Source organism: Plasmodium sp. gorilla clade G2, assembly GCF_900097015.1.
Source record: "Plasmodium sp. gorilla clade G2 genome assembly, chromosome: 8".
In the NCBI taxonomy this organism is placed as follows: Eukaryota; Apicomplexa; class Aconoidasida; order Haemosporida; family Plasmodiidae; genus Plasmodium; species Plasmodium adleri (nom. inval.).
In genome coordinates this window covers 1,009,097-1,027,500 of record NC_041700.1, presented here as the reverse complement: position 1 = coordinate 1,027,500, position 18,404 = coordinate 1,009,097, and the positions used below count along the sequence as shown (strand labels likewise).

Sequence of the window (18,404 nt, the reverse complement as noted above, 5' to 3'; positions counted from 1 at the left end):
ATATAATTATATATTTTTTTTTTTTTTTTTACTAACTGTACTAAAAAAAAAAAAAAAAAAAAAAAAAAAAAGGGAAATAGGGAAAAAAAATTCAATATATATATATATATATATATATTATATATATAATATAATCCATATATATTGTATATATATTATAAAAAAATCATAATTTTAATAAAAATGATACAATATATATAATATGATAGATGAAAAAAAAAAAAAAATAAAAACATTAAAATTTAAAAATAACAAAATTTATTTTAACACCCCTATATATATATTTATATATATATATATATTTTTTTTTTTTTTTTTTTCTCGAATTTTATTTTAAAGAAAATATATACATTATATATATATACTTCTATGAGTTGATTATATGAAAGAAAAAATAATTTTATAACATAATTATAATATATATTTTTTATATCAATATTTTTCAAATTATTTAAAAGATTTCCTCACACAAATATGAATATTACCATACACATATAATATATATATTGAACATATATAATAACATATATATATATATATATATATATATATATATGTGACATATTCTTATTTGTCGTGTTCAATTTAATTTTATTTTTAATTTTATTTTTTTTTTTTTTTATTACAAAACAATGTTTATTCTTTCAGATGATGATGTTGCATATTCAAATAGTATAAACAGTGAGGAAATTGAAGAAAGCGATTATGAGAATAGTGAGGCACGTTCAAGATATTATGAAGAAACTGATGAAGAAGAAAGTAATAATAATGATATAGATGATGAAGATTCATGTTTATTTAAATATGTATGTATAGGTTCTTTAGATGATGTAGATATATTATTAAAATATAGTCTTTTTAATAGAGATATAGATAAATCAGCAAATTTTATTGTAAAAAAAATATTAATTGCTTCAAAAAAGAAATTAAATTATTGTAATAAAAAAATATTAAATTGGGATAATCATATAATATATTTTATTATATGTACAGATAAAAAACTAGCATTATTTTTAATAGGTTTAGATTTAAAAGCATCATTTAAAAATTATGCATTCGAATTTTTAAGAAAGCTTGAAATATATGCTAAATCCAATTTATTTTATGATAAAAATTATGTATCAACTCATGTAAACCCATCAAAAGTTCATAGTATTGAATGTTTTATGAAAACAACAATAAAAAATTTAAATAAATGTTGTAAAAATGAAAAAATCTTTGCTGTAAAACAAAAATTAAATAAAATTAATTCAGTTATGAATAATCATATTGATACATTATATAAATCAAGAGGAAATATTAAAGCATTACAATATAAAACTGAAGATATGTCAAAAAATACATTTAATTTTGTGCAAAACACCAAAAAATTAAAAAGAATTATGTTTCTTAAATACTGGAAAACTTATTTTCTATGTGCTTGCTTTTTAGTCATAGGATTTAAAGTATACAGATCGATTTAAAGTACCATAAAATTAAACACTGCAAAAAAAAATTTACATATATATATAATATATATATATGTATATTTTCTATTTAAAATATTCTATATATATATATATATAAATTCCGTATTTATACCTTTGTTTTTGTCATCCTCTATTTGTGTGTATACACCTTTAATTTTTTTTTTTTTTTTTTTTTTTCTTTTTATGAATTAAATTTTAAATTATATTTTTCTAAAAAATTTTTTATACCCAGAATTTTTTTTTTTTTTTTTTTATACTATTTGTTTTGTCACATTATATTATATATATATATATATTTTTTTTTTCCCCTTTTTGTTTATATTATCATCCTTATTTATCTAATTCATTATATATATATATATATGTATACATTTATTTTTTTGAAATTTTAACTTTTAATTAAATATAAATATAGGATTACCCATGTATCAATTATATATATATATATATTTTATTTTTATGAATTATAACAAAATATATATTTTTTTTGACTTATAAATATAACATAATTAATTTGTCTATAAAATATGTTACATTTAGTTAAACTATATATAGCCATAAGTATTATATGAACATATACCATATCTCTATAGAAGTAAATATTCTTATAAAAATTTAAATAAAAGATAATTATGATTCACATGTGTATATTTATAAATGACGCAATCAAAATATAAAATTTGTTAAATAAAAGGGTGATCCACATATATAATATATATATATATTATATATGTCTATTTTGAGATATTACATAATAGCATATTTATATTAAATGTTAATATATACTGTTGATGGATTATTATAAAAAAAAAAAAAAAAAATTCCTTTTATATAAGGAGGCACACGTGTATATACACATTAAAAAAAAGAAAGAAAAAAAAAAAATTATAATGATAATAAAAAAAAAAAAAATACTTATATTTATATGTATATATATATATATATATATATATATATATTTATTATACCTATATTTTTATTTGTTTAATGTTTCATGTTTCATTTTTTTCCACTTCTGCACTTTTGTCGTTCTCAAAATTAGGGAATGGTTCATTGTCAACATCAAAGTCTATATTATCTATTTTTTTTTTTTTTTTTTTTTTTTCTTGTCTTAATTTATTTATGTAATTTTGTATTTCTTCCTTTAATTGTGGCATGGGTACTAGCTGTTCTTTTGAAAGTGGGGCTCTATTAAATGGATCATTAGGTTCACTCATTAAATGTCTTTCAATATTCTTTCTGTCAATAATAATACCAGAGGTAGGTAAAAGGACGGGATCTAACATAATATCTTGTAGAATTGGATCTAAGAAATTATCAGGTATATCATCAACATCATTAAATAATTCTACTTCATCTTTCATATCTACAATTTCTTGACAAAAGTTTTTAAATTTATTTAATTCTTCTTTGTGTAATAATCCTTCTCTTTTACATATATAATAAGCTTTATTAAAAATTTCAGGTTTATAATATCTTCCTTCATTTGCTATTTCTCTAATTAATAACTCTTCATGTTCTTTATCAGAATTCAATAAGAATAAATAAGATTCTACTATACTGGTGAGCCATAGTTGTGGTCTAAAATTATATTGTTCCATATTTTTAACTTTGATATTTAAACATTTAGGACCAACTAAATAATCAAAATAACAGTTTAAGCATGTAACAATTTGTGAAAGTATGGTATTAGATGTAAGTATATTATTTGGATAATTTTTACATAATAAATTTAAAAATATGCATGATTTATAGCAATATGTTATAATCATTTTTGTTTTCGCTGCTAAGTTTCTCATACTTTCATTTGATAAATCATTATCAATTCCGTCTTCATCTCCATCATCACTATTATTATCACTATTAAATGAGGAGTCATTAAAATTGTTATTATTGTTATTATTATTGTTATTATTAATATAGTTGTTGTTATTGTTGTTGTTATTGTTATTATTATTTAAAGGTGAATAATTCATACTAGAAATCGAATTGTTATTTCCATTTGATGTTCTACTATTTCTGGTAGTTGCATTTAAATAAGAATTTGAATTTGCCTCTTGCTCATTTTCTTGTTGCGAGTCTTTTTTCTTCTTATTATTTTCTTCTCTTCTTTTTATTTCAGATAAGTAAGAGACCACTTCTTCAACTAGAAAACTCACATCGTTTAATAATAAATGAATCAAGTGGACAAATAAATTATTATTATTTATAACTAATTGTGTAAACTGATTTACATATGTTTTATTTAAAAAGAAACTATTAAAGTTCTCTACTATGCGTACACGTGTTTGCATTCTTTCTGTATATTCTCCTTTTTGAGAAGCTATAAATACATTTGTTAAGGATTTTATAATATATTTTTTAGTCAAATCTGATTCTTCAATTACCTTTTTTAAATTATCTAATTTATATAAAAATGAAAATGTTTTAGGAGCCGATTCACATCTTAAATGAATACTCTTAATATGATTTTCACTTAACATTGTAAAAATAGAAAAGGCTAAAAATAAATCTATATCTAAATAATTCATTAAAGTTTCATTATTTGGACCTTTAAATAAATCTAATTCGTATAATAAATATAATATTTCAAATATATCACTTAAAAAAAAGGTAGGTATTATAGAAAAGTGTGGAGATGCATATAAATGATCATCTGATCCATCCAAAGGTCTTATCATCACTGGTGTATTCTCTACATTATTATTTATACCTAATGATGCTGTGCGATTTGTTTCATTAGATATATCCATTCCTTCTGTTTCTACTCTATTAAGGTCTTCATTTATGGAACCATTTCTTGTTGATTCATTCAATTGGTTATTTTCAACAACCCTATCATTATTTTCAATTCTTTTGTTATCTTCACTGTGTTCATTCCTCTCTACTTTTTCATTTTCTCTCATGCTGGAAACCATATTATTACTACCTTCTGTAGTACCTTCTTTTGAATTATTATAATATTTCTCGTTAGGAGGAGGACAACACTTTAAAACCAAATGAACCAAATTATTATTATGTTCACTCAAGCAAGTTTTCATAGAATTATTAATATTTCCATTCATATCATATAGATATGCAACATGAAGAAAGTAATTCATACATAAATGTAAAAATTTAAACAATAATTGATTAAATCGTGTATTATATAGAAAAATTTTCCATGCATGTATATTCATATAATAAAAATCTTTATCTTTTGCATTGCCTGTTTCTTGAACTATTTTAATAAATTCATCTACTGCAGGTTTAAAAAATACACTCAATGATTTAAAGGTCATCCAAAATATACAAGTGATAAATTTAGGTTCTTTTTGAAAACATTCAGAACGTTCTACATTTTTCTTAATTTTTTCTACATTGGATTTATCTTCAAAAGACGACTGGTTTGTAATATTTTTCAATAAAAATTTTGAAAATGGATCATTTCTTAAAAAGAAAAAAAAATCAAAATCGTTAATTTTATTTACAGTTATAGGTTCACATAAACATAATAAAACCCAGAACATATTAAGACAAAATCCATAAGAATTTTCACCCAATAATTTTAAAAATAATCCATAAGAAGTATCTAAAGATTGTGGATATGTAGAATAATGATACATTATTTTTGTTTTCTTCTCATTAGAAATAAGAATACAATTTATCCATAATAATATTACCTTTTTACTATCACTACTACTTTTTAATAAGTTCTTTATTATTTCTACACAATTTTCTAAAATCCAATCTGTATCTTTTCTTAATAAAGTATATGTATTTTTTAATGTATTTAGGGTCATTTTATTTAAACTATTTGTATTAGTATTATAGAAATATTTATACATAGCAATCTCTTCTTTTTTCATTATATTTGGCATATTAATAATTGTGGGTGAAATTAGTCTACCCAGTAAGCTATTCAATTGAAAGTTATAGCCACAAGTACTAATTTCTTTATCTCTACTGAAATGAGAATAATTATTTTGTATAAATGTGCTACGAAAATGTGTGTATGGCACGCTTCGACGACTGCTACTATTATTACTAAGGTTATTATTAACAATATTAGTTACATTATTATTTATATTATTATTTATATTATTATTATTATTAGAGCTCGTGGTTGTATTTCCTTCTTGTGGAACAGCATCATTAATATTGCTGCTATTATTATCATTTGTTGAACAATCCGACGTATTTACAGGCATACTCTTACATGTTGATAATAAATTTTTATCACTTTCCTTTTTTATATCACTATACATATTATCCTTCATACGATCTTTCACATTTATATATAAAAACATAGACTTATTTTGTGCTATCAAATCAGCTATAGGTTTGAAACCTGTCAAGAAACTGAACAAAACAGCAACATCATTTTTTGGGTATACTAAACTTCTATTAATCAAATTATTTAATATTAATTCTATTATTGGATTAAAGAATTTATTTAACTGTTTACTATTTTCATCTTCTTCGCTTTTATCGTTTTCTTCTATAAAAGATAATAGTTTTTTTAAAAATCGAGAAGTACATGATTTTTTTAAAAAATCATAAAATACTTCCATTCTTTCATTTTTACTTATTTTCATATTTGGATATATATCCAAATTTTCTAAATATATAATTACACTATTAACAATTTGATCAGATATCTCATTAATTATTATATCACTTTCCTTATTATTCATATTTATACCTTTATATAAACTTTTATCAACTAATCGAGAAGCACATGAACATAAATAACTTAAACAATTTTTCTTCTGTCTATGTAAATCACTTATCTTGTGAAGTAAAATGAAATATAAATTATCAACCAAAAAATATAACTCCTCATTGTTTTCATTTAATTCTTTCACATATGATTCTAAATATAATTTATTATTATTACATTCCTCTTTTTTCAAACATATTTGAAAAGTGTTCTGAATAATAGCGTCTTCTTTAATTTTGTCCACCATTATTAAATATATATATTTTTTTAATTTCTTATTATAATAAAATATGATAAATATGAATATATATATATATATAAGTATACTATTACAGCTAACTTTCAGACGTATTTAATAAATAATCATAAATATATACACAATATGTACATATAAAATATATATTATATATTTATATATATATATTTTTTTTTTCTTTTAAATAAAAAAATATGGCAACAAAAATATGCATATATGAATAATTTCTCATATATATTATATATATTATTAAATTATTCATATATATAATATATTTTCATCATTTTCTCATTTTTTTTTTTTTTTTTTTTTAATTTATTTCATACATAAATATATATATTACTATTCCTTTTTATTCAATAACAAATCAATTTGTTCAAAAAAAAGAAAATTATAAAATAAAATAAAATAAATAATAAAATTTTAAAAAATACATACATACATACATAATAATAATATATAATTTAAATATATATTATATGTATATATTATATATATTTACATATATGTTATTATATATCATATATTTTTTTTTCTTCGGGCATATTTTTATATGTTTCATAAAAAATATATTTTTATTTTATATATATATTAAATGTATTATATATACAAAAAGAAAAAAAATAAAAATAAATAAATAAATAAATAAAAATAAAATAATATATACAGTTAAATACAGTTTAGTACATATAAATAACATATAATATATATTTATATATTTATGTATTTTTATATAATATTCTTAAAAAAATTATGACTAATTTGATATTTTTAAAAAAAAAAAGAAAAATGAAAATATCAGTGATTTTTAATAAAAAATGCGCTCTACATATACATAAGAAAATATAAATATTATATATATATTATATATTTTTTTTTTTATTTATATGAAGTATGCATAATTTATATATAATATATATAAATAAAATACAGTGTGTTTATTGTTTTATACTCATTCTAATAAACGTATGAATAAAAAAAAAAATAAAATAAAATAATTATAGGATTACAACAAATATAGGAAAGTCTTATATATATATATATATATATATATATATATATATTATTTATTTTTTTTTTTTTTTTTTTTTTATATGCTCAAATGGAATATATATTATACAAATATTTTCATACGTATTAATAAAAAAAAAATATATGTATACATAAATATGATTGTACGTTTAATTTAATAAATTTTTTTTTTTATTCATATTTATATAATATTATATAAAAAAATTTATAGCATACTTATTGTACTTGTCACCCAAAATAAAAAATATGCAAATATAAATAAAGGTCACAATAAAAACATCATATATATATATATATATATATATGTATATATATATGTATATGTATATATATACAATAATATATTATAATTTTATAAGACTTTTTTTTTCTTCCTGCGACTATATTTTTTATTAAACACCTTCCTTTATATATTAAACCTAATTATACTTTTCTTGTATTTTTTATTGTATAATGGTTCATAAAATATAAGTATTATATACATATAATTATTGATACTTTGCATATTCTGATTATATTTAAGACAATTTTTAAAGATTTCTAAAATAAATTTATGTTTATTATTATAATTTATATATTTCTATCATGTTTATCATATGGTGAACTTTTTATATACTTATAATAATACCCATAAAAAGAAAAAAAATGATGTATAATAATTAAATAAAAAATTGATATACCACTTAATATTTATATATTCCTAAAAAAATGATACCTTTTTATATTCATCTGGTTTCAATATTTTCTTTTTTTTTTTTGTGAAATGAGGATAAAAAATAAATCTTATGAGAATGACAATGTGTGTATATATTGAAATGTAATAAAAAGATAGGTATATAATTTATATCATATATATATATATATATATATATATATATATATATATATAATATATTATAATAAATTACCATATGTATATAAATTTAACCGATTTATGGGTGCAAATTCTTAAATAAATATAATGACTTAATAACATTTTGAATAAGATTAAAAAAAAAAAAAAAAAAAAGAAATTTAAATATTCTAACTATTTATTAATAAATAAGTTATTATGTATATAATATTTTTTGGTTCTTAATTTATACATTGTATATGTATGAATTATATCATATGTAACTTGGGGAGAGCATTTCAAATTTTCCTTTTTTTATTTTTTTTTTTTTTTCTTTATAATTTTCTATGAATTCAGAATATATGTATATATATATATATATATATATATATTAAGTATTATATATTATTTATTTTATATAATTCAAACATTATACTTAAGACTTTATAATTTTTTTTTGGTTTCATTTTTTAGTATAAGAAATATACTGCATTAATATTAACTTCATTAGAATGGCCCTGAATATGTATTCAAGAAAAAAAATATATATATAAATAAAATATGATTATATCAACTATTATTTGTTCATTTTCCTTTTTTTTTTTTTTTTAGAATAGAAAGATTGGTAACATATGTATTAAGGGATAGAATAAATATTAAACATATATGTAAAGATAAAAAAAAAAAAAAAAAAAAAAAATAGATGTTTATATTTATGAAAAATTTATGCTTATCACATTTCTTTTATAGCCATAATTATGGATGGTAATAGAAGATTCGCCAAAGAAAAGGGTTTACAGACTGCTTTAGGACATTTTATGGGATCTAAAACATTAATACATGTATTTTAATTTTTTTGTTTTTAATATTTTTACATAAAGAAATATTTATTATATGAATATAATAATGCCTTTTATATAATATATAAGAAAATGTAAAATGAATTAGTAACCCTTTAATTTAATTTAATTTAATTTTTCTTTTTTAGATAATAGAAATATGTATTAAGTTAAATATAAAAATTTTATCCGTCTTTTCATTTTCTCTACTTAATTATAATAGAAGTCCTGAAGAAATTCATTTTTTATTTTATTTAAATTTACTTGTACTTATTAATGAGGATTTCTTTTTGTAAGTAACAAAAGATGATTATCCTTATATAATATATATATATATATAAATATATTCATTTATGTTTTATCCTGTTATTGTAGTAAATTTATTAAAGACAATAAAATAAAGATCAGAATTATTGGAAACCTATCTTATGTCAATGATTCTTACAGGAAAATTATTTATGACATAGAAGAAAAAACTAAAAATTTTAACAAGTAACATTTGGAAAGATTGATATGTATTATATAAATATATATATATATATATATATATTATTATAATTATATAATTTTTTATTTCTTTATAGTATAAGATTAAATATATTCTTTTCATATACAAGTAGAAATGAAATGAGTCTTTGTTCTTTTAATCCAAGTTTATACAGCGACACCTACAAAAATTTATTAAAAGAAAATAATATTTTCTCTGGTACGAATATTTTGACTGATCCGATTAAAGAAGGTTATTTTGATATTCCCAAACAAGAAGAACTAAAAACTACAGACCATGAAAATAAAAATGAATTAAAATTTGATACAAAATGTCTTTGCAGGGAAAATGTAAAATTCAATGAAGAGCAATTAGAAATGTAAGTATATATAATAGGAGAATCATTTGTTATTGTTTTTTATTTATTTTATTTTATTATTATTTTATTTTTTTTTTTTTGTCTTGCAGTGTTAATTATCATAATAAATTACTTACAAGTGATTTGCCTCCCCCTAATATTTTAATAAGAACATCAGGTGAACAAAGACTATCCGATTTTATGTTATATCAGGTAAATAAAAATATATATATATATATATATATATATATATATATGCCATTATTATATATAAAAATATATATTCCAAACAAATAATATACCTATATAAACTTTCATAAATTTATATATATATATATATATATATATATATTCCCCCTTTTAGATATCAGAATTTACCGAAATTTATTTTATTAATGAATATTGGCCAATATTTAATTTTTTACAATTTATTTATATAATATTACATTATACCCTTTTTCAAACAACAAAGTGGATATTTTCTTACTCCAATCCTTGTCCACACTAAAGTTATACATATGAATAAATAAATATATATATATATTTATTTATTTATTTATTTATGTAGTTTTTATTTTTTATTTTTTTTTGTGTTATTGTTTTGTTTGTTATTTTTTTGTGTATTTGTAAATTAATTTTTTATTTTTTTAAATTAAGATATAAAAACATGTAAATATTTTGAAATCATCAGTTTTGATATTTGTAAATGAAAATCATACCTTTTTATGTTAAAATAAAAGTTCACCTGTACATATATATATATAATTATATATGTACATATTTTGAAAGATACAGAAACATAAAATTAACAAAAAATGAAATATATAAAAAAAAAAATAAAAAAATGTATATATAATGTGCTACAATAAGATAAATGATTTATAATTATTAATTATTTAGTAATCCCAAAGGATCTCATATACACAAATATATATATATATATATATATATATATATATATATATATATTTATATATTTATATTTATATATATATTTTTTTTTATAATACGATGGGAGGCTCCATATATACACATGGGACATAATCCTGCAAATGGTTATATGTAAAATTAGGGCCTAAGTTAATTTTAGCTGATGCTCCCATATATAAACTTACAGAAGGATGATAAAATCCTTCATAAATATCCATAAAGGATGTTTTTTTTATTTGCCCGTTTAAAGAAAAAAATATTGTTGAACCTTCATTTTTTTTTAAGAGAGGTGGATTTTTTGGATCACATAATATTCCATTTTGTAAATGTTCATATAACTTTTTATCTAATCTTGGATCAAAATTATATGAATTTTTATTTTTTAAATTTAAATAACAACCAATAATATCACCTACATTAAAAGGTTCCATACAATCATAACTAATAGAATTATTAAATATTTTTCCATTTTTACTATTAACACAATAACTATATTTATCTGTACCTATAGGATAATCATATCTCATATATCTACAAGCAAAACCAACTCTTATATATGGATTGACTTTTATAATTTTATCTTTATAACCTAAAAAGTTGAAATTCTGTACAGGTTCTTCAATTTTTATTTCATAATACCATTTTCCAATGTCTGCACCATTATTTACAAACACACTTGACCATCCTTTATCACCATAACAAGTTAACTTGTCATTACTTAGACTTACAGAACTATCTTTATATTTCATTGAAAATGTTACATTACATTTATTTCGATATTTGGTGTAATCAAAAAAATGTTTTATATTATCTTTTTTTTCTACTTCTGCATGTACATGGATACTTGTTTTTTCTTTACTATATCTATTTTTTTCTTCTCCTTTCTTTGATTTCCCATATAATGATATTCTATCATTATTTTTTATGTCGCCATTTTTTATATCGTCATTATTTATATCATTATTTTTTATGTCGCCATTTTTTATATCGTTCATTTTTATATCATTCTTTTTCTCATCATTAGTTTCATTCTTTTCAAAAGTAGAAACAGTTTTATTGTAAGATCCCTCATTCCCCAAATGACTCATACGAGTATGTGTACCTTCTCTCTGATCCTCACATAATTTTACATTTCCTTTTTCAATCATATATTCATTATTCATATAATTAAAAGAATTTTGATCTTTATCTTTTGAACTTAAAGTATTTTGTTTTTCTAATATTTTATCAGTACATTCTTCAGTACTAATATCAATTTTCCTTTTCTTTTCACTATTACTAAATAAGTTCAATAACCTAATAGTTTTCTGTATACCAGAACAGGACTTCTCTGAATTATTTTCTAATAAATCCTTATTGTTTGATTTCTTTTCCTCTTTTTCATTCCCTTCCTCATTACTTATGTCTTCTTTGGAAATTTTTTTTTCAGTTGAGGCCATTTTTTTTTTTTTTTTTTTAATATGTATTATTAAATTGTTGTTTATTCATTATATCAAAAGTTCTATATAAAGTTGAAAAAAAAAAAAAAAAAGGGAAACATATAAATATATATATATATATATAATAAATACTAAAAAATAAAAATAAAATAATTATAATTCAATTTAACATAAATATAAATATAATATATATATTTATTTATTTATAATAGCAGATAAAATTTTATTAGGTATGAAAATAAAAACCTTTACACAAAAAAAATTTACATAAAGATAATTAGATTTGAGGATAATAATTAAAAAAAATAATAATATAAATAAATATGAACATATTATATATATATTAAAAAATAAAATGATAAAGGGAAAAAGTTATTAACAGCATTAAAGCTCACATAATTGATATTGGTAATAAAAAAATATTATATTTTATATTTTATATATTTATTTATTTTAAATATAATATTTTTTTTGTTTTATTTCAGTATTCTGTTATTCTTTAGTTATTTTGCATATATATTTATGTAACATATTATTATATATATATTCATATATATATATTAATAAAATGGTACATTTTTATTTATTAGGAAGGGTATATGTAAAAACAATTATTTCTACTGTCATTTAAATTTATACTCAATATAATTGAAACCACAATCCTATTGTATTTTAATTTGTTCCTGTTTTCTTAATCTTTTTTTTTTTTTTTTCTTTTTTTTTTTTTTGAATTGGTTGTGTTTATATTTGCAGTAATAGGTATAATGAATGAATAATTTTTATATCGTCTTTTAAAATATGGTTTATGTTATTTATTCAATATATGGGATTCTTTAATTATTGTATATTTTTTTTCTTATATTTTTTTCTTTTTTATATTTTAACTAGTCGTATGAATTGTTCTTATTATATATTTCTAATACTCCTTTTATTTTATTTGATCAAAATTAAAAAACTCAATACAGGAAAATAGGGAAATATATATGTGTACTAAAAATAAAAGAGTCCGAATATAATTAATATATGTGCATATGTATAAAATTTTTTTTTCTGTTTTTTTAAAACATTTTGATTATTAAATGATTACTTTAAATAAATAAAATAATAATAACATTTGAGTGGTCATATAAAATAAATAATTATATATATATATATTAATACAAGAGTATATAATATAAACACATATATATATATATATATATATATATATATATATATATACATTTACTTTTATTTTATTTTATTTTATTTTATTTTATTTTTCCCCACTTTGTACACATTTGTTTATTTGTCCCATTCTGTTATTTTTATTTTATTTATTTATACCCTATTAACATAATTTCGTTTTTTATTTGCCAACACGTATTTGTCTTTTAATTTATTTAAAGTAATTAATCTTTATTTTATACTATAAACATTGGAAATACATAAAAATAAATATAAAAAGTACATTATATTAATTAGTAATATGTATATTAATATGTACTAAAATTATGTGGGCCTTCAATACTTGTAATGTTGGTATACTTTATATTGATTTGAAAAAAAAAAAAAAAAAAATTCATACTAAGATTAAAATTAACATAACAAAGATAAAATAATATACACAAAAGGATGTAATATATAAATGATCAAATAAAAATATATACATATATATATATATATATATATATATAATTTTGTACATTTTATCATAATTTTATTTATTTTTTTTCTTTTTTTCTGTTATGATTATTTCCATTTTCTTTTTTGTTATATATAAAAAAAAAAAAAAAGTTTAAGCATGAGTAATTCCAGTGATCATAAAAAGGAGGAAGGGTTTTATAATCATATATATCCTTCTTGTAAGGAAAAAGAACAAAATACAAATGATATAACAAATATTGTCATGCATAAAAACAATAGTTATTCTACGAACTGCAAAAAAAATAAACAAAAGAGAAATAATAATTTAAAAGAGAACTCCATAATTTACAATAATAATACTAACTTATATATAGACTTACAAAAAAAAGAGGAAAATACAATAAACAATAAAGTGGAGAATAATGTTTGCTACAGTTCGATTATGAATGATACAAATTCCATATTATGTCCAAACAAAAAAATAAATACAAATGAAGAAATAAAAAATATAGATACAAATAAAAATACAAATAAAAAATATATATCTCTGCTGAAAAGCATTATACATTCAAAAGATGATGCAAATATATTAATCAAAATCAAAGAGAGTAAAAATAATAAGAATCAGAATGATGTTGATATAATACAAGATAATAATTATAATAATAATATTATTAATGAGCATGTGAAAAACAATAATAAGTATTACTATCAAAGTGATGATAAAACAAAATATCTTTCAAATTACAAATCAAAAAAAAAATATAAAGATAAAAAAAAAAATGAAAAAATGTATAATTCCTCACAAAAACATTTTGATGAAAAATATAAAAGTAATACAATTAAAAAAGAAGGAAATATAAATGGTGACAAACCTTTAGATGAACAAAAATGTTCAGATGTAGAGAATTTTATTATATATAAAGTACCAAAGTATTTAAAGAAAAAAAATATCAAATGCCCATTTGTATATAGAAAAGTATTCTTTGGAAAATATGGTATAATAAATTATGATATAAAAGGTAATATTACAGATACATTAGTAATAACATTTCATGGATTGAATGGATCTAATGTAACCTTTTTAGAAATGCAAAATATTTTAATAAAATATAAATTTCAAGTTCTTAATTTTGATTTATATGGACATGGGTTATCTGCATGTCCTAAATATAATCATAAAAAAAAAACTTATGGAATTGATTTTTTTTTATATCAAATAGAAGAATTATTAAATCATTTAAAATTACAAGATAAAGATTTTTATTTAATTGGTTTTTCAATGGGATGTGTTATAGCTATATGTTTTGCAAAAAAATATATAAAACAAGTAAAGAAAATTATTTTAATATCTCCAGTAGGCCTTTTAGAAAAAAAACCTTTTCCTTTAAAAATATTAAAATTATTTCCTTGCTTAATTAATTTATCTTCTTTTTTTATGCTACCTTGTTTTTTTTCAAAAAGGAAATTCAAAAAAAAAGGAGAGGCTCAAAATGATACAGAAGATTTTATGTATAATAGATTTATGTGGCAAGCATTTGTTAAAAAAAATATTTCTCATTCTATACTAGGATGTATAAATAATTTAAAAATGTGGAGTGCTCATGAAATTTTCAAAGATGTAGGACTTCATAAAATTCAAGTTTTATTCTTATGTGGAGAAAATGATCATTTTTGTAAACCACAAGTATTCAAAAATGCATCTACATATTTTATTAATTGTCACTTAATCATTTTTAAAAATGCTTCCCACTTAGTTTTATTGGAAAAAAATCACGAAATTAATTTGTGTGCCTTAACATTTTTTCACATGCCAAATAATGTAGAATTAAAGGATTTCCACCATTTATTCCCTGTTGACAGCATAGGAAATTACGTATTCATATCATAAATGAATAAATAAATAAATATATATATATATATATATATATATATATATTTAATTTTCACTCTTATACATGTGTATTATAAGTTTGTATATAAATATATATTATATTTTTTATATATTTTTCAGCTATTAATATAGTGCTTTTCTTTTTTGAAAACATTTTATTTTTCAGTAATATTTTTTGTATACAATAAAATTCGCACATGATCATTTATTATGACACATCACATACAAATTTTTTCAAAGTACATATATATATATATATATATATATACATATATTTATATACTTTTTTGAACGTTAATTTTAAACTTTCCAAAAAAACTAATAAAGGCACAAAAATTTTTTTAAGGAAATTATATTATCATACTTATTATATATATATATATATATATATTTATACATATAATGGATCATTCAACAAACTAGCTAAAGAAATGAATATATATATGTTTTCTTTTCTTTTTAATTTTTGAAGAATAAAAAAACCATTGAAAATTATACTTACCAAATGAATAATATTTTTTATAAGAATATAGACGTATGTCAATTATACTTAATACATATATTAAATATTTACTATTACTTTTTTTGTGCAATTAGATATAAACTATTAAAAAAAATAATAATAATAAAATAAAAATTGAGACCGATATATACAATATTATTGGACCTAATATATATATATGACGTGCTAATGAATATATATATAATATTACTATCTTTTTTTTTTCTTTTTTATAACAATGTTTTTATATATTAAATGTATACATATATTTAACTATTTTTCACTTTACATGATAAAAAAAAAAAAAAAAAAAAAAAGTAGACATATATACATTTATATATTCATAAAGATATTTAGATCTTTCTTTTTTAAAGAAATATTTGTTTATTTGAAAAAAAAAAAAAATTGGAATAAACTTTTTTTTTTTTTTTTTTTTTCATTTCTTTTTTTTCTTATTTTATGTTACAACAAAATTTGAGTTCTATAGATACATATTTTTTATTTTCTACTTAAATCAGTTAATAAATAAAAAAAAGAAAAAAAAGATAAGAAATTTATAAAAAATATATTATATATTATATATATGATTTATATATATATATTATATATTATATATTCATATGACTATAATATATATTATATTATTGTATATCTTGCGATGAACGAATTAAAATATATATATTTTCATTTAATATTTTTTTTTCCCCGTTCATGTTTTAAAATGGACATATTTTTAATATAAAAATTTATATGACCATAATAAAATAAATAAAATATATTATATTATAATAAATAAATAAATATGTACATAATATATCTTATAAAATGAATGTACTTTTTTATTTTTTTTATTTCCAACATATATTTTATTACAAAAATTGCTGCACTCTTTTTTTTTTTTCTTTATAGTTAATATCATGTTTTCAATATGTTCTACATATATTAATAAATATCTACATGTATGATACCCTTAAGTTATAAAAAAAAAAAATAAAATAATAAAAAAATATATATATATAAATATACACAGTTACGAAACAGGAAAATGTTTTTTTTTTTTTTTTTTTTTTTTTTTTTTTTTATATAAATATATTTTTTCTTTTCATTTTTAATTCTGTTCTATTAATTATATTAAAATGAATGAAAAAAAAATATAAGAACTTCAATATTTTTAAGAATATTTACTTCTTATAGTATTTTTTTTTTTTTTCTTAATTTCATAATATTATTATATGCACGTAAAAAAATATTAAAGTATAAATATCCATATATTTTTATAGTATTTGATATATGTACGTGATATTTTTTTATGTAAGTATATATATTATATATATATTATATATTTATGTATGTATTTATGTATGTAGTAATATAATCTGTATGTGATAATAATTATATATAAAACATATATAAACATAATTTTTTTATATATGTGAGAAAATATATATATATATATATATATATATATGAAACGATGTATTTTTTTTTTTTTTTTTTTTTCATATAATTCTCACGACGTATAAACTTTATCAATTAAAGGAAGTAGAAGAATCTTTTTATTATTTATATATATTAATATACCCCAATCCTTCATATATTAATATTTATATTTTATAATTTGAAAATATTTTATTTTTATATATATTAAAAAAACAAAAAAGAATATATTTTATATATAATTATATATATATATAATATATGAAATATATATATAATTGTTTAAAAATAGTATAAGAAATGTTATTCTTTATTTAATATATTTATTTTTATATTCATTCTTTTTTATATTTATAAAAATTATGTATGAAAAATAAATATATATTTACCATATTATACATAAAATTATTACCCTTCACATCTTAAGTATATATATATATATATATATATATATATTTTTTTTTACATTATTTTATATATATATATATTTATGTATTATTTATTATATACATTATAATAATACTGATATATATAATTTAAAATTTTACATATTAATAAGAATCTAATATTCTTATAACTGATCTACATAATTATGTGTTTT

General features: G+C 18.0%; 5 protein-coding genes across 5 annotated transcripts; 3 read left to right on the top strand and 2 right to left on the bottom strand.

Moving 5' to 3' along the window:
* Positions 1–632: 632 nt before the first annotated feature.
* Positions 633–1,463, top strand: PADL01_0825800 (SNARE protein, putative; the record flags this gene model as incomplete). Its single annotated transcript, XM_028681611.1, has 1 exon — positions 633–1,463. One exon carries the CDS (start codon positions 633–635, stop codon positions 1,461–1,463), a length of 831 nt encoding a protein of 276 aa, XP_028537972.1.
* A 998-nt stretch (positions 1,464–2,461) lies between these two features.
* On the bottom strand, positions 2,462–6,418 carry PADL01_0825700 (ubiquitin conjugation factor E4 B, putative; the record flags this gene model as incomplete). Its single annotated transcript, XM_028681610.1, has 1 exon — positions 2,462–6,418. One exon carries the CDS (start codon positions 6,416–6,418, stop codon positions 2,462–2,464), a length of 3,957 nt encoding a protein of 1,318 aa, XP_028537971.1.
* Positions 6,419–8,803: 2,385 nt separating this feature from the next.
* Positions 8,804–10,483, top strand: PADL01_0825600 (dehydrodolichyl diphosphate synthetase, putative; the record flags this gene model as incomplete). The annotated part of the gene is made up of 8 exons (XM_028681609.1): positions 8,804–8,817; positions 8,904–8,959; positions 9,042–9,133; positions 9,280–9,422; positions 9,506–9,622; positions 9,715–9,996; positions 10,086–10,188; positions 10,340–10,483. 8 exons carry the CDS (start codon positions 8,804–8,806, stop codon positions 10,481–10,483), a joined length of 951 nt encoding a protein of 316 aa, XP_028537970.1.
* Positions 10,484–10,976: 493 nt separating this feature from the next.
* Positions 10,977–12,344, bottom strand: PADL01_0825500 (SPRY domain, putative; the record flags this gene model as incomplete). Its single annotated transcript, XM_028681608.1, has 1 exon — positions 10,977–12,344. One exon carries the CDS (start codon positions 12,342–12,344, stop codon positions 10,977–10,979), a length of 1,368 nt encoding a protein of 455 aa, XP_028537969.1.
* Positions 12,345–14,127: 1,783 nt separating this feature from the next.
* Positions 14,128–15,861, top strand: PADL01_0825400 (alpha/beta hydrolase, putative; the record flags this gene model as incomplete). Its single annotated transcript, XM_028681607.1, has 1 exon — positions 14,128–15,861. The coding sequence occupies one exon, from the start codon at positions 14,128–14,130 to the stop codon at positions 15,859–15,861; it is 1,734 nt and encodes a 577-aa protein (XP_028537968.1).
* Between the last annotated feature and the right edge of the window lie 2,543 nt (positions 15,862–18,404).